Source organism: Anthonomus grandis, chromosome 13, assembly GCF_022605725.1.
Source record: "Anthonomus grandis grandis chromosome 13, icAntGran1.3, whole genome shotgun sequence".
NCBI lineage: Eukaryota > Metazoa > Arthropoda > Insecta > Coleoptera > Curculionidae > Anthonomus > Anthonomus grandis.
Genome location: NC_065558.1, coordinates 12,311,846 through 12,330,294, shown reverse-complemented (window position 1 = coordinate 12,330,294; position 18,449 = coordinate 12,311,846). Strand labels below are relative to the sequence as shown.

Sequence of the window (18,449 nt, the reverse complement as noted above, 5' to 3'; positions counted from 1 at the left end):
TGGTACTTTACTGCGAACTCATGAGCCGCGCTTTTCCTTGGTTCCAACGCATTTAATCGTTAATTGAATAGCTCTGAAGTGTACGCTACAGACTGGTCCTGTCTTGAAACCATCTGAGTAGATGCTATATGCTTATAGTGATGAATGCAATGTACTAATTTAGCTTCTGTCGATTGTCACACCATGGTACATACATAGTGAGGTATCTGAATACTTATGATTCCGATAAATATGTTAGTTTTTTCTTTCTAGTAAATAACACTATCTTAGCCTTCTAAGGTTAGTGGATAGAAAGTATTCTGCACACTATTTCTCCATTATTTAAAGAGCTGTGAGTATACGTTTTTAAAACGAGTGATCGAATTGGCCCATGTACCGAATCTTTTAGTAATCTGCCTAAACTATTGTGTAGTTGCAACAATTGATTATGCAGAACCATGTTCCAGAGTAAAGGTGATAAGCCTCATGCGGACAGCCTCTGGTAACTAAGCCCTTAATTTGGATGCCCTGTACACTGCTGCACACACTGAAATTTAAAATTCAAATCCAACCAACGGGCACAATATCCGTAATTCGCAAACTTATAAAATCGGCTTTAAATCTTGATCATACAAATGCGAATACATTTTTGATTGATCCATATCAAATGACAGGCAAGAGGTTACATGGGCCTTCTTTATTTTTTTTAATTTTGGAAGGCGGGACAAGTCATATGAATTTAGCACATGAGCTAAAAACTTAAGTAGGTGTCCATTGTGACTTCAGAGGTTCTACATTGATCGTATAAATGAATACTAATAAAATTTTATTGTAATATAAAATATATTTATAAAAAAATTGTAAATTTTATTTATTTAACTGGATACAAAATATATATAAACTTTAAAACTAGCTAAAACGCTATTTTAATTTAAATTAAAATAATACTTATAATGGTTTACTAAATACTAAATATATATACAAGAGCCAAATACATGCCTTGAAATCAAAGTCAGCGAATGGCGGATTTTTTTAGTTACTCCAAATAATAATTGATATCTGACTAAAATATTTTTAAAAAACCTTAAAGATTATACAAAAAAAATATTATAGACTTCTATCCTATTCGCTAACTTCACTCTCAGGCGCAGGCTCCATATGGTAACCATGCTCCGGGTGAGCCCGGTAGTTCATCACCCTAAACTTTCCTTCTTTGTCGAAGTAGCCAAACTGACCCTTGACCACTCCCTCTTTGTCTCTCTCTTCAAATCTATACTGCCTGTTGGGCCTAGACAGAAAAGAACATTTTATTAAATTCATCTTTTTTATTAGGAAGTTATGTTAAAGCATCAGTACTTACAGCGCAGTCTACAAAAAGTCTACTAAAAAATATTAACTTTTACCCTTTTCCAGTATCGTAACCCCATTTGTAACTCATCGGTCCATCTTGACCAGCCATATGAAACATTAACCGATCTTTTCCCTTATTTTCGACCCCGTAACTCGAGGGGATTCCCATAGAGTCACTTACACGCCCCTTATTAGGTTTGTTATTATCGTCCAAACTGTTTTTACCGAAAGTGCTCGGTAATCTCGAGTCATCTGTAGAATCTAAGTAATGTCCGTGAAGTATCGGTTTAATAGTAGTAGTCGGTCTCAATGGTGGTACAATTGTTTTCGTTTTTATTGTCGGTTTGGTGTGTTGGTTGTGAAGGACACCCTTATGGTTTTTCAGAAGACTTTTAGGTACCTGTTTTTCTTGCTCCACGAGCCTTTGGTTCTGTTTTTTACTGATATTGTCAATTGTTTTGTAGAGGTCCTTTTGCTTTTGAGATAATTCGGATTCGTTTATTGGTTCCAGTTCGATTTCTTTCTTGGGTACAGCGGAGAGAGGTTTTCCTAAAGCAAATGTAAATATCATTATTAGCACATTACTATAATTATAGTATAGTAACTTAACAAATAGTTTATGAATATATCTGTGAACATTCCAGGAAATAATTGTACTTAATTTGAACATTCTCTGGATGTTAATTATTACAGGGTCTATTAGGTTCTATTGTTTGTCCTATTTTTTGATTTAATATCAAAAGATGTGTCATAAAGAGAGCTGTGGATCTAATCTCTAAAACTCCTATAGAGGTTTAAATATAATCTTCTCAGACTCAAGAAGTGATCACGAAAATAACAAAAAGAGGACTAGCCAATGAGGGAAGAGAAAACCCCACCCAATCAATAGAATTATTGAAGCACATCTTGTTGACAATTTCAAAACCAAGGAAGCCTAATGAATTTAAATACTCACAAGCTATAGTAGAGCACCTAAATGAACCATGGTTTAAAAAATTCCAACTTGGCAAGAAAGAATGAACAGGATAATCCAAATGTTCAGTGTCAATGTAAAGACTGCTCTTATTTTGCAAACGTACACAGAATGAGAATAAAACAAAATAGCCTTTGTTTCTATTGGAACTCCTTAACAACCGTCCACCACTCAATATAATTAATATATCAGCATTAGTGCTCTACAGACTAGCGTGTCTACCTTAAATATTTAAACAATTTAGTACTTTCTGTCTAAGCTGATATATAAGGTATCATAAATGATCTAAACTAACCATTACTAGAAAAATTAAGAACCAAGAAATAAGAACTAGTACCTAGATAAGAAAACCTGCATTGCATTAAGAGTCCAAAGGTCCAAACCAAACTAGGTGGACTCGGGAAAGATTCGGATTAAATGAAGGAAGAGTTTCTCTATTTGATAGAGGGTTTGGGAATTTGAATCGTTAAGATATCTCATCATCATTTTACTTTACAACTCATCCTAAGGAATCATTAGAAGTTTAGTGGTGGGTTTCTGAACGACTTAATGTGCATCCATACTAACTCTTAAAGTTACTTCTATGAGGCAAATCGAAGTGAGATAAGAACCTTCAAACTTTTTTAAGGGTAATTAATTTGAATCCCCAACTTACCTTTACTATGAACCTCCTTATTATACTTCTTGGGATACAAATTAGTAGGAATGGTATTCTTGGTTATAGAAGCAGGCAATTCATAATAGAACAATTCAGGGTCATTATTAGGGTTCCATTCGTCTTCCGTGGGCGCTGTAAGGTACTCAGATGGCACAGGTACCCTATACAAATTAGGTTGCTCATTAGAGTCGTATTGAGGAGCGGTAAGGTACGGAGCGGGTTGTGGAGGATAGAAAGGAGAAGCTGGTGGGGTTTCTTTGGGCAGTTGGATGGTAAGTGGGAGTTGCTGGGGCAGGTGTTGAACTGCGTAAGAGTCGAAAGTTTCCGCGTTGGCTTCTGTGGGAATTTCGGCGGATTCTACGGCCGGTACTGAGGCTGCGAGGGTTTGCGGGATAATCGCCAAGGTGGAGATCTGAAAATGTGAAAACTTTAGGTTATATATTTATTCGGTTTAGGAATAAAATTTAAAGATATTTATATAAAATTTTCTACTTCATAGAGGCACCATATAATAAGTAATTAAATTTTGTATCTAGTATCAATTATTTCACAAACCACCTACAACAATTAAAAAATGTGTCCAATCAAGTTTTTTCGAGTCTATGTAAACCACTGGTGAAAGTAAAAGTGATTAACTTATTTATAGACAAATTTGTCATCGTCTCATTGTTTTTTTTTTATATTAAATCAAGTTCATTGTCTATTAACATGATTGAATAACCTGCTTTAAGGCAGTGAAAGGAAGATATGTAGATAATAGCATCATTTCTTGATAATGTTATTATTAAAATAACATTTTGCAATAGTTGTTTGTTTGCCCAATTAGGCGTGGGTTGATGATCGCCTGATTTGTATTTTGGCGAAGAAAGTGGATGATGATGATGATGAGCGTTGTTATATAATGCTTCCACCGTCATATTAAGAGTTAAAAACAAATTTCTTTTTATTACTGATTAATGCTTTAATTATTTTATGGTCAATTGCTCGCGACCACCTGTAATAATTAATGTAACAAAGCACACGACGCGACATTAGGAAGTGCAATGCTTATTGAAATATTTTTCTAATTACATACAATCATCCGGCTTAATCGTTGTTTGTTTTATGTAACATGGGAAAAGGAAAAGTGGCTGTTCTTGGACATGGCATTTGATATTTTTATATTTCATAAATGGTTTATACAGGATGGTAATTCTGAGAATTTTTTTACTTTTATTTTTCAAAAGTTAAAAAAAAAACAACATATATTTCTTCTCATTGTACCACAGTTCGACTTACATAACATGTATTGCATTTCCTCTCTCAGCGCCAAGAGCAAGCGGGGAATCGGTGAGGCATTGTCTTTCTTTGTTTAACTTAATGCTTTGCCTATGAATTTTGTTGCATGTTAATGCATGGGTATTTTGGTACCTAAGTTATATGGATCGTCCTGCTAGTGACTGAGTATTTATAGGAGGTCGATGTCAGAGTTTTAGGCTGGCCAGCATGCATTCCGGATTTAAATTCGATAGAGCATGTTTGGGACCTGCTCTATACAAAGGGTGAGATCTGGAAACGTCCACACAGCTAATCTTAAGGACCTGCTACTGTTATTAACAGCAGAATGGGAATAACATCACTTACCGGGACATACTTAGAATGATTGAGAGGTACCTATGCCACAACGTTGTCGGGATGTGATACTTGCCAAGGGAGGTAACACACTGAGATTGTTATTTTCGATTTTTACATTGTTTTTTAAATTTTTTACTCAGCAAAACCTGTGAAAAATTATTAAACTACCTGAAAACGTACAAATCAATAATTTTATTTTGCTTTATTTATTTGGTATTGGATATAGAAATGAACAACTTCAGACGATCGATTTATATATTTTGATCGATGTTTCGATCTCTCTGAGATCATCCTCAGAACTCCAAAACACACATAAAATCATACATTCTGGCATAGTTACAAAGGTTCAATTTTCGCACACAGTAAAATTAATAATTATTAGGTAATTATTATTAAGTGTAAATCACAACTAAAATTTAAAAAAAAAACTAGCATTTAACACAATTTTAAACTTTTTAAATTAAAAAACCAAAAGGTTTCAACAAATAATATGAGAAACATTCTACAAAAAGAAAAAATTAAGCAAGTTAGTTATGTGGTCTATAACAACTGCCTTGTCTATACTACTTCACTAACATAGATCTTTGTCAGCATTAAATAGTTTATAAATATCTGTTAAACACCTTTATTATTATTATAATTTAAGCAGTTAGAACCTTAAGTTAGTATTAAGTACATATTGTAAAACGTTTAAAAAAAAATTAAAAAGACTTTTCTCCTCCTAACTGGCGCAGTCGGTAGGATGTGATTAGATGGATAGTAAATATTGTATCTATTTGTTTTCCTAGACGTTAGCAGTAGGCCCAATTTCGACCAACCAGTAGTTCAACAACATCTCCCAGTGATAGCAAATCAAAGTCGAATTAGAAACAGTTAAAATTGAACAGTTGAATCCAAGATAAGTGGATGGAAATGATACCTGAACCAGTAACATGCCGTTCAACTTGGTAGCTCCAATAAAGACCATATTCCCCTAAATGGAACCTACATTACGGAACTGGATCCTTTATGTGAAATTTACTTAGAAAACCTTATCCTGAAGAGCTACAATGATCTGCAACAATATTTCCAGAAGACATACCTGCCTCAAATCAATATACAACCAAATGATGATTCAACACCCATCCGCGTAGTTTTCTGGACCTGAATAAAGCCAAACATATGCAGCAGAAAACCATCGAAATGCAATATAAAGAAATACATAGCACCCTCAATTAACCAGTCTACTTCTACAAGTGTAGTTTTTGAACCTTATTGTTGTACATCTTGGGAGCAGCAGCAGTTAGCTATCTAATTTAAAAGAAACTAATTAATGAAAGCTTAGAATAACAACCACTATAATGCCAACGACGATATCCTCTCCACAAATCTTACTTGAAAACTATCTAGTCGCTGATTATGAACTTTTTTTTAAATTAAAGTATAACAGTTTAGTTAAATTCCCATGGAAATCTCTCTAAAGAACACTAATGTTGATATATCTGTTGATATTGCAAGTGCCTTTGCCAAATATTTTGCTTCAGTGTATGACACTTCTGACTGCACACATTGTCATGCTCACAGTACTAATTGGGGTTCTTTTGATTTAAAATACATTACAGAATTGAATGTTTTAAATAATATTCAAAAACACAAATCCAAAAAATCTACAGGTCCAGATGAAATAACACCCTATAATGAACTGGCAGAGCCGTTGGCTAAACCTCTAGTGTTTCTATTTAATATGTCAATTAAACAACAAGGTCTTCCAGTTATTTTAAAGGAGGCAACTATTTCTCCCATACATAAAAAAGATAAGAAAAATGATATTCAGAACTACAGGCCAATCAGTCTTTTCAAAATATTGGTAAATAAGACTGAAGTGGCCAAAACAAATCTTCCAACATCTTAAAGTTGGAAAGAGTTCTACCTAATTTGACAATAATGGAGAACTTCTACGGGATCGGCTTAGCTAATAGGTACGCATTTTTTCCTGGATGACGAGCCAGATCTTCTAGAATCTCCATTTTAAAAAAGAAAAAGAAGGAACTTAAGGAAATATCCAAAGTCGACGATAAGAAAATTCAAGCCGCTTAAAAGAAAAACTATAAAGGAGACGACGACCACAAAAAACCAGGAAAACAAACGTGATTTCAATGAAATTAGATCTAACCATATGGTTGATGGAAAAGGAGAACGAGTAGCTTAATTTAATAATGAAAACCGTGAGGAAAGGAATAACATAACATAATCGTAAAGATCGTTCTTACAATCCCTAGGTGAGAGTCGAACCAGGCATGGCAATTAGAACTTTGAAAATAGACCTGGCAGAGAAGGTGGTGGTGAAAGAAGAGAAGGAGGTAGTGAAAAGATAGAAGGAAGACGTGAAGGTAAACCTAGGTTAGGAAATAATGACAGACCAAGAAACAATAGGACTGGTACATTTACTGAGAGAGCAGGCAAGAGAGAATTTGACAGTCTGAGTCTGACAAAACCATGGTTACAGAAGAGTGAAGCTAGTAGAGAAGAAGTGTGGTGTTAGAGCTCATAGCAGGGATCAATTAAAGATCTTATTGAAGTTGAAAGGCCCAATGAAACTGACCAAAGCTGGTATGAAAATGATAAAGAGGTAATTATTAATGCTAAAAAGAAGAATGAGCCAGAAACTGAACAAACTCCTGTGGAAGAGAAGCCAAAAGAACTGACTCATGATAAATGGAAGGCGCAACGCGCTGGACTTGCTACATTCCCAAAGCTGGTGAGGGTGAGGATGTATCTCAATGGAAGAAAAATGTGAACTCTAGAAAGGAAAGAGAAGGGGTATATAAAAATGAGGAATATGATCATCTTCGGTAGTTGATTTTATATTTTGATAAAGGCATAGTGGAGAGACTTTTCATAGTGTGAAGTTTTGTCTTGGTAAAACAAGGGCATTGGAATTTCTTGTACAGTAGTTTTGCAGCTCATGGTTTTTAGTGAATCTAGCTGTGGTTTTAAATACATAGAGCGAGCTCTTCTAATTATATATAGATGTTAACGTCAGTATTTTATGCTCCTTGAAAACTTCACGATATAGGATTCTTGTGACTTGTGAAAGATATCAGATCTATTTATTAAATTAGTCCTAGAAACATTTTGATAGAAATGTAGTCGGATAGAATTTTCTTCATTTACCAATGCAACCACATAATGCATTAATTTTCTGCATGAGAGTCTATTTGTCACTAGCAGCTACTCCCACTACAGTATCATCGGCAAACTTTATGATGCTATCAGGTAATGCTAAGTCATTAATAAATAATAGGAATAATAATAGTGCAAGTATAGGTCTTAATGGAGCAACTATGTTAACATCGAAAAGATCAGGTTCAACTCAATTTTCTTATAAAGTTTTCAAGCTCAAGCACTGCCGGTTCGATAAATTTTTCGGCCCGGAATCCATGTTGGCTATCGTCAAAAAGGCTATACTTATGAAGAAACCACACGAGACTGCTGTAGAGCACTTTTTCAACAATCTTGGAAAATATGCGTAGAATTGATATTGCCTTCTAGTTTTCAATAGCTTGGTGAACGATCTTTTGAAAAACTGAAATTACTTCAACTATTTTTAATAAAGATGGAAATATGCCTGAAAGCTAGGAATGTATTAATAATATTTTCAAACGGTTCAACCACTTCATTCCCCATGGCTTTAATGACTTTTATTGACATTAAATCAGTGCCAACAGTAGTCTTATCTTTAAGATCCTTTATTTCTGGAGCCAACTGATAGTACTTCACCTCTATGAGTTGTCTCCAGAAATATGGAGTGAGGTTAGAACACGCAAGTGGTTGGAGTAGGTAGCAAATGGTTAAAATGACTATTGATTTGACTTTGAGCTACTGTTAAAAAGTACCATCTAAATCCATTAAGAGTTAGAAGGCAAAAGCATGTTTTGGATATTGATATTCAGTTTAATGATAATAGACGTCCAGGTGGAACCGCAGGCAGAGGTGTGGCTGTAGGTGGCCCCTAACGTGTATCACGTGAACGTGATTTTCGTGGAGAAAGACGGTTTCGCGATGAGCAAAATACCTAGAAAATACCCAGAGCTCCTAAAGTAGATGATGAAAGGGACTTCCCATCATCGAGTTAATGAACCAATCTCCTAATGATGATTTATTCATCCTATACCATCATTGTTATTGTTTAATAAGTTTCATCAATATTCCTAATTTAATTTTTATTACGATTAATTGCCACTATACCAAAAAAAACACTCATAAAATTCATCAATTCAAATGACTCATAAATATTCCAGCAACTTTAAAAAGAGTATCCGTATATTGAATATTCTAGTAACGTTCAAATGAAGGGTTCCTGTACGCCAAAAATTCTTTTTTTTTTAATTTTACCACATGTTAATAGATTTATTTCCCCACGGTGCACTTTCTCTTAATTTGAGGACATTTTTTTTATAGCAACTTTATTGATTTAAATTTTCATCGATATTTAATTTAATTTTCATTAATCTAATTGCTACTTTAGCAAAAACTTTACATAACTTTCACATGATTCATGAATATTTCTTTAATTTTTAAAACGAATTCACTGATGTATGATATTGGACTGCTTAAGCGAAACTTTTTCCTTAAATTACCGACTTATTATATGATTATATAAAATACTTTATCGACGACAATTTCGTAATGTGTATTTGTTTTGCATAAAAGTTTTACTTTATAACTGGGTTACTGGTGTATTTATTTACCAGAGTATACCTTAGGGATTTTTTTTCTGTCACAGTTCGAAGCAAGGACAAACCTGCACAAATATATAAATCACGTTGGAATGCAATAAAATTGCACTGGTTCATTATAAATGAACAGAAAAATGCATATTTTAATTAACAATGTAATATGGGCACAGTCGCGAGATAAATAAATATTGACGTTCGCAGAAGGTCAGTCCCGACGAAAATTATTACGTTTTAGGTTTGCGTATAATGTTAATAGGTGTTGAATTATGTATAAGTTGTAAAAAACCGGAAGCCTGTGATTATTATCTAAATAAGAATATTATGGCATGTTTAGTCATAGGGTTTATTAAATAAATAAAATGTATAGGTGTATTTATATAACTCAGGAAAATATATACAGCCTACCTCAATGATTTAGTTTATAGCCCTGGGATTAAACTAATTAAGTTATTATGCCCTACCTTTTGTTTTGAAATAATTATTATAGTAATGAGGAGAAATATTTACATTATACAGATTTAATCTATACAATGTAAATTTTTCTAAATCTTTATAATCTCCTCCAGAAGTTTTGAATTTAAAGGCTTTTAAGATTATAGGATTTTATTGTACCGCCATGTATATACAGAATATGTGAAAGATCTTCGGGGTTTGGACAATTTATAAGAAAAAAATCATTTTAGGGTTTTTTTTCATAACAACCCCTTCTCACAAAGTTATATGTCCCTAAAGAACGCCTCTAAATATCGTGTTTTTTTTAAGTTACACGTTACAGTATAGAATTTTACAATTCTAACAAATATCATAGTATATTAATTCTAACAAATATCATTATTATTTTTTACTATGTTTTGATTACAACATTTTTTATGGATTTTAATGTTTGAACAAAAGAGGAGAAAACATGCATTTCAATGCTGAAGTTGTACAGCAAAATGATAGTGCTAAAATGTACATACCTATTTCTATTCAAGAAAGTAGATAATGTCCAATAACGAGACAATTTTTTTTTTATTATCGTGGTGTTTTAAGAATTATAATTTTTTTTAATTGGTTACCGTAGATGTAAGTAAGATCCGACCAGAAATAGGTTTGTAAGTTTTAACAGTATCCTTTTGCTGTATATTTTGATGATTGGAATGTAGGTTTTTCCCTTCTTTAAAAATTTAAACCTTTCAAAATATAATATAACCAAAACCGTAAAACAATTAATAAGGGTAACGCCATAACAAACTGCCTATTTTTGTAGTTTTTTATTTTACTTATTTAATCAGTATTTTGTTTAATGTGCAACTAACAGTGCATAATATACAAACAGGGTAACGTAAAAATTCAGCAGTCCTCTCTATACCCAAAAATATATTACATGTTAAAATGTACAAGCATTTACACGAAGTCAAAAGATGATACAAACATTCAAAAATTAATACTAGACAAAAATGAAAGCTGTACTAATATTATCTAAGGACCTAAAAATACTACATGTTTAAAAGTTCTAAAGTCTGAAAGTCTAAGTTCAAGAAACTCTGAGTTACTATAGAACACTTTTTAATTAAAAAGTATTTTACTCTCTTTTTGAAGTGCAGTAACTCCATTTATCTGCCCTAATTAAGAAAGTATGTGCTATGTATATATTATTATATTAGGTATCATGGGTACGCATCTCATCCCGAATTTCTGATTTTTTAATAAAAGGTAAACGTAACGCTTAATTACCCATAAAACCCTTTTGTGATTTTATCATTGCAATAATTATTTAAGACATAACAAAAAAAAGTGAAATCAATATCATAGACTTCATTCATATACACACAAATTAATAATTAAGTTATAACGCGAAAAACCACCATGAAATACCCAAAAAAAAAAGGAAAATATTCCACCAAATCACTCACCAGAAATATCGGCAAAATCATTTTGCTGGAGACCGCGAGAAATTCGATTAAAATCACTATTTACTGCGCAAAGTTTCGCGGGATAATAGCGTCTATTTGTTGGTCGCGCGACGGTTTATATAGATTTTGGTTCCATTTCTCCTGGGTGGAATTCAAAAGATGGAAAAATGTTTTTTTTAACTTATTGTGGGCTTTTTTTGGTAAAAGTTAGAAGTTCATTCAAAAGGTCAAAAGCTTTCGATATATTTAGTGTAGGTGACATAATTATATTAGTGGGAGGGTCAGTTTCGTCATTTATTGTTAACTGGTTGTTTAGGGCTTACATTTTTTTTTTTATAAAATATTTATATTTAAAAAAATTTAAGTAAAAAATCCTTACAGGAACTAAAATTTACACATATTTTTAATATAACCACACCTGTGTGTTATAATGGTGAATTGCTAAGCTGTGAATCTAAAGTTTCGTCTAAGAAACTAGAAATATATATGGTGTGTATCAGCTAAATAGAATAAATTCCATAATAAATAAATAGGGATATTTTCGAAAAAAACGCGTAGACACGTCGAGTGGTATGTTTACTTGCCTATTTTTCAAAAAAAAATTATTTATATTTATTTATTTTATTTTTTTTTATTATATTCGGTGGATCATGTAACATTGGTCGCTCAATATCAACTTTCTTATTTTAAGGGCGACACCCTGTATATTACTTAATTTTTGCATTCTTCAAAATATTCTAAACATATTTCATGTACAATATGTACAATTCATGTACAGGTGAAAATATCCTATACCAATTTTGACCTGTTTCGGAGATATTAAGTGTTTTCCGATTTATTGCAAAAATTAACATTAAAAACAGAAAATTATTTGGTTACATAAATTCATTTCAAAACTCTGAAAAACTAATAAGTAATACTGTATCTCTTAATTGAACAATAAAAAAATTTACCCCTTCCTGCTCAAACATTGACCTTTTCAGGGTGTTGGATATGTTATTCTTTAATCCAGTGATTTCAATTCTTTGTTTCAAAAAAACTCCCAATTTTGTGACCGCACAAAGTCAGGTTATTAAAAATGTGAACTTCGTACATAAGTTGGCATGTATCCATGGACGAACGTTGCTCATATCAGAGATTTATCAGTTTTAATATTGACGGTATTATTCCGAAAATTACAACTAATCCAAGAACGGCTGCTTGAGGGGCAATAAGGCCAATAACTCCAAAATAAATTAGTAAAGACTGTTAAAAACACTAAATGGATACGGCAATAACTGCAAAAATATCCGAAAAGTTGAGAGAAATTCATAGGTGAGCAAGAGACACTCTTCATAGAATTATTTCTAGTTCACTTTCCTAGGAACATCTCAATATACTAAATATCTGGCAACGAAGTCTTTTTGGAACCAGCCTAGTACATATGTGGGTCATCGGGAACTGATGAAGATCAGTCTAGCTTATATTCCAGTTTTTTCATTCAAGAGAAATGAAATCCTTATAATGCAGGCAATTACATACCATTTACTAGCTTAATATATTATAAAATCTTTCATGCATGTCACATCAAATAGTGGAATACTTTGAAGCGGCTGCTTGTTTGAGAAATTTCAATTTAATTTAACGAAAAATAAGAGCATGACACTGGGAATTTTTAATTTGATGACTGATACTCTGAATGCTTGATCAGAGGGTGAAATACAATGACTACCATATCGCAGAGGAGACTGATAAAAAGTAATTTAGTTCCAATGAGTTAATGCTAGCTAAGCTTCAACCAAAATCTTTACCTTTTGGGTCATTTATTAGATGGTGTTCCTTATAAAATACCTTGACGCCTATTTTACTACTTCATGTAATATTCGTCTTTTTGAGGTACTGTATTTTAAAGAATAATGCAGGAATAAATTTGAAAATTTAAGAACCCTTACTTACCTTCATTGCTTTCTATATAAGAGTGCATATGTTAGGAAAATGGTTAATTTCCTTCTCAAGTACATGATCAGCAAATCAGATGTAAAATTATTAGAAATATTCTGATGCCATACTGGTGAACATAGAGGTATCAAGAAGGTTCAGGACAGGTAGGTAGAAAAATAGTGAAATACATATTTTTATAAAAAGTTACTTAGCCACGAATCGACCAAAACACGTTTTTTTCATACATAATTATGATTATTAAAAAATTAATATTTTTAAAATGATTTATTTTTGCTTTTTTTATATTGTATATATATACAAAAAAAATGGAAAATATCTTTCTTTCTTTTCTTGCTTTTGTATCTGTTGTATTATTTTCACTTGCTTATAAATTCTAAGCCCGGTGGATGATAATACAGCTGGGACTACTTCCATTTGCATGGCACATCCGTCGGTTCTGGAGGCTAAATCTGCATATTTACTTACCTTCTTCTGATATGACCTTCTTTAATATATTGTTATTATTTGGTATCGCGAAGTCTATCATAAGAGCTGAGTTGACTGCTTTATCCACACCTACTATATCAGGCTTATTATTAAATACGCCTGTCGTATTAGAGTTTATAGTTGTCATTCTCAAGTACCTTCTGGAGTTGATACTTGTAGTATGAACTGTAAGCATTAATAAGTCCATACTTGTTGCTCAACTTCTGATCAATTATATTAAATTCCTGATTAGGTTGTTAGTATTGATTACTTGATCTTTAATTGTCATCAGAAACCCCTCTGTCTCAGGAAAGAGTTCGCCTCAAGAAAGCTTTAATTAAATTAATTAGGAATCATCAATCTCATGATAGTCATGATCATATAACTCTTTCTGAGCCTATTCTTTCGTAGTAGCGTCCGATTTCACTTCGAACGTTATTTTAGGTGAAACGAGATTAAGAGGAGTATAATTTTTGTCTGCCTTCGCAATAGTATATATTTGAGGTTCGATCATTCGATAGAAGAACTCTTATAGATTACTTACTTTAATTTATATATTATTTACTTGCGTGTGAGCCTTTCAAATCCGTTTTCGTCCACTTGAAAATGACACATGAATAAATCAATACAGGCATTGCATAAGTGTTAATTGCCTGAATGAGATTACCTACATTTAGTTGAGATTTAAGTACGAACCGTACCTGTTGTGTAAGCAGGTCCTTTATTAAATTTTTTCAAATGTTCTTTAAGTTTAGCGGTTTTATTTCAACTAGTTTTAATACCCAGATTTTATCCAGTTCGTCATTTCTTTATTTTTGATGTTTTTTATTGTATGTCCTATCTATGTTTTCATCAAGGGACACTGCGAAATCAATTATTGTGGCATGTTGGTTCTTTTTGTCTAAAATTATTATTATTATTATTAAATTAATTAAAATTCTCCTATCAGTTTGTATCGATGCATCCCAGTAAACTTTCGATGTCTCCTTCTCAACCATTGTTTATGGTTCATGTTTATATATTGGTATTGTATCATTTTTAGCCCTAGTTGCTGAAGAATTGCAAGGTGAAGGGGTTTGTTTAGAGTGCTATCCGAATTTAGACAGTTGGAGCCACTTACATGCTGATGTTATATGATGGATTGATTCCTGCTCAGTTTTGCGAAGTCGGCGTCTTGTGTTTTCTATTTTGCTTTTCAAAATGTATTTTGGATAATATCTTGTTAAAACTATTTGATACTGTATTGCATGGAGTAGGTCCGTAGTAAGTAATGGATGATTCAAGATCTGCATTTTCTTGGTGGACATTGTGAAAAAATCTGCAATGCATTATTTTTTGCTACCAGTTTTCTTTCATTTTTCTAATAATATTTGCTATTTCAGGTAGTGCTTTTCCCAGAATCAGCGTCGACAAATAGCTGGTAGGTAGTACGTGGTGGTAAAACGGTAAGTTTTTGCTTGTGAAATATTTATGTAGATTTTGGGCTTCATTGAGACAAAGTTGTTCAAGACATGAAAGTCCTCTTCTCGCTTCTTTTTTAGTACAGTCGTTTTATTGCTGAGGTTGTGTGGTGGATTCGGTTTTTTATTAGCGTTGTACGAACTAATCTATCGAATGCTTGCAATGCTTTTGTCTGTATTTGAACAGTTGTTTACACCGAACGTATATACTATTATTGATATTGCCCAAGTGTTAATTGCTTTTAAATTTGTTTTGAGGTAGGTTTTTAACACAGTATTATCTCTTTTTTAAAATATTTGTTTGGTTTTTGAATTGTTCTACCTTTGGCTACTTTTTCGTTCTATGTTTAGACCTTGCTCAAGTACTAGATATTTGTAACTGTCTTTTGGTCCGATTATCCGAAATTATCCATCATGGTATTTTTTTGATGTCCTATTTATTATTATTATTATTATTATTATTATTATTAAAACGACGCATCCTCCTTTGCTATTTTTGTAACCAAATGGGAGGCTCATTTTAAAATGCAAAACCTGCGAATAAACTAAAAGAGGTAACCTTTGATCCATTCTTAAGTAGTTAAATTTTTTATTGTTTTCACCATCATATACTATATAACAATTAAATAAATATAAACAAAAAGATAATCGAGAAGACAAGAAGCAAGGTCGGTTGTTATAGCGTCGTGCATAAAAAATCGTGATCTTTTTGTTACGATCTGCAATTATAGCGTTTTGCCCAAAGGCTGTCATAATACTTTACGCGTAACGATCGTTCTTAGAAACATTGTTTATTACGTTTCTTATTGTTTTCGCCTTTTTTTTACAAATGGGTGTTTATAACAAAACAAATAGCGTTTTAATTAGTTCTAATTAAACTCGTTTAGTTTAAACGTGATTTACTACTGAATAATTTGTTTTTTTTACTCGCAATTTATTTTTTACTAAATTTATTAAAACGCGTTACATAAAAGCAACGGTATAATTTCGGGTCAATCCTTTATTACAAATAAGAAATTTGTTGCGGTTTATCAATTATTTTTAAACATTTGTTAAACTTTTTTATTAAACCAAAGTTTACCATGCTGGTAGAAGACAAATTTAATATTTCAGTTATATAATACTTATTAAAAAAAATACAAACGTTAATGCATATAATAAAAACGAAATTATGATTAACCTTGGATCCAATCTTAAAACATCTTCCTCGGGTTTTTTTTCTGTTGGTGGATTACCATCGAGCGCAAAAAAAGCTGACTTTAAATGAAAATAATATAATTACACGGCAAAAACTATATAATTTAATTTGAGTAATATCATTGAACGGGTCAGACATATTATGATGAGAACAATGAAGTGCAACAAAATATGGGTATTGAAAAATCGTTGGGAAAAACGTGGTAAATTGCCGTGCCATGGTGACCGGTCAGCTTGTTATTATAATTTTATAACAAGGTTTCGGTTTTTGCGTTGTTTGTAAACAACATAGTTACTTTATGAATTCTCAATCAATAGCAAAATAATAATCTATTGTGACGTAAAATGTCTCAAACTTTACTTCCTTCCGTAATTTTTTTAAATAATGTTATGTTTTCTATAAATTTTGAATAGTTACCGATATACAATAGGCATCAGGTAACCTAACCCATTTAACAAATTATAAGTCAATTTTCGTATTTGAAAAGTGTCTTGAAAAACATAATAGATGAAACTATTTACAAAAATATCTTCTGTATATGCAAGTCAATTAGGATTTAGAACATATTTAGTCACTTGTTCCAATATAGGAACACGTATATTCGTATTTATAACAAAAAAGGTTACTAATTTAGCAAATTAACCGATTATACCATTATGTTTGTCCAGTATGACATTATATTCCCTATCTAACTTCCAAAAAATGGAAACATTGCAGAAGAATGATTAATACTGGGGATCGTACACGGGATCATATGCTTCTTGTCCTGGGGCCAATACAGGAGTTTTTCTAAGGACAAAACATAAAGAGGGGCTGGGCTCGGATATTTAGGTAAATAATAAGGAAAGAACAAAGGGATTACCAAATAACTAAAATTATTTATGAGTTAATGTCCTGCCAAAATATATTTTCCTTTTGGAGAATTTCAAAAATTTTAGGAAATTATACTTCCATCATTCGCAATTACGCACGCCATAAGTATAACTTTATTATTTTTCAATATAATCATAGCACCAGCAAATGTCTTAATTTTAGAATTCAGGATCTCTTAAAGAACACATATATTAAACGTTTAAGAAATATATTAAAACAATATGGTTACAAGAACAATCTGTTTGGTGATTTATTCTTTGTTTGATGATTGTGATAGTTGGGAATATATTAACTAACTATACATCTATCATTAAAAAACTATTTACTTACATGCACTAATTTTATTCGGTTCTACTATTAATGCTTTTTTACCTTCTCCTTACGTTATGCCTATCCTTATATATTTGCATTTCCTTTTTTTCTTTAAAATAATATTTTTTCTTTTTGATCTAAAATTATTGTATTGCATATATTTCCCAAGTAGTCATTTCAAGGATGCATCACACGTAATTTGTTGCCAAGGTGTTAGTGTGGAACGGTTTTCTTATAATCGAGATGCACTCCTATTTGCCTCTTTTATTAAATTAAATTACGTCGATAATTTTAACTTTTTATTTTGTAAATAAATGTCCTTTCTTTTTTTTCTTTCTTGTTGATTTTCATGACTTTTTACTGCGTCTATCATATAATTTTTTATCGTATTATTTCTATTTTGTGTTACTAACTCCTTGCGTTGATTCAATTTTAAAATATATAAGAATTAAGGGCACGTACAATATTTTTCCTATTATTTATGCACACCAGAATTAAAAAAAGTTATAAGCGAAATCAGATTTTGTAGATCTGATTTACTTGAAATATAAAGTCTAAAATTTATATTATTATTTAAACGAAAGTGTAGCAACACGTATTATCTCACAACAAAAAGGAGACACCTAAATAATCATGACCTAAATGAGCAACAAAAATAATACATTTACCGCAATTTTTTTTACAACTTATATCGCATTACGAATTGCGGAACGAGATCTTATTGTCATAATGGAAAATTCGGCCGACCATAGAATCGCAAATTCGATAATTGCCTTCTGTCCTATAACTTACTTAGTTCAAAATATTTCCAATATTTGTTTACAAATATGCACTTATAGGTAGTTTATTACAACAGCATTTTATTTAACTTTCGATAAGAGTTGACGATGAATTTAAGCGATATTGTTGTATTTTTTCGATAATTTAAAGTAGTTTTCCACAATTAAACAGGTACTCTTATACAAGATAAGAAGTCAAGAGAGTATATATATATACATATATAAAGTTTTTTC

The 18,449-nt window shown here is 31.8% G+C and overlaps 1 protein-coding gene across 1 annotated transcript; it reads right to left on the bottom strand.

Annotated features, from left to right (window-relative positions):
• Nucleotides 1-803: 803 nt before the first annotated feature.
• LOC126743807 (uncharacterized) lies at nucleotides 804-11,335 on the bottom strand. The gene is made up of 4 exons (XM_050451031.1): nucleotides 11,188-11,335; nucleotides 2,958-3,372; nucleotides 1,383-1,878; nucleotides 804-1,267 (listed from the first exon to the last, which is right to left on the bottom strand). The coding sequence occupies exons 1-4, from the start codon at nucleotides 11,206-11,208 to the stop codon at nucleotides 1,102-1,104; spliced, it is 1,098 nt and encodes a 365-aa protein (XP_050306988.1). The 5' UTR covers nucleotides 11,209-11,335; the 3' UTR covers nucleotides 804-1,101.
• Between the last annotated feature and the right edge of the window lie 7,114 nt (nucleotides 11,336-18,449).

Coding starts and splice junctions, on each gene's coding strand:
- LOC126743807 (XM_050451031.1), bottom strand. CDS start 11,208: ATGATTTTGCCGATATTTCTG. Junction 1,879..2,957: donor TAAGGAGGTTCATAGTAAAG/GTAAGTTGGGGA, acceptor CATTTGCTTTAG/GAAAACCTCTCTCCGCTGTA. Junction 1,268..1,382: donor GGTTACGATACTGGAAAAGG/GTAAAAGTTAAT, acceptor TTTTCTGTCTAG/GCCCAACAGGCAGTATAGAT.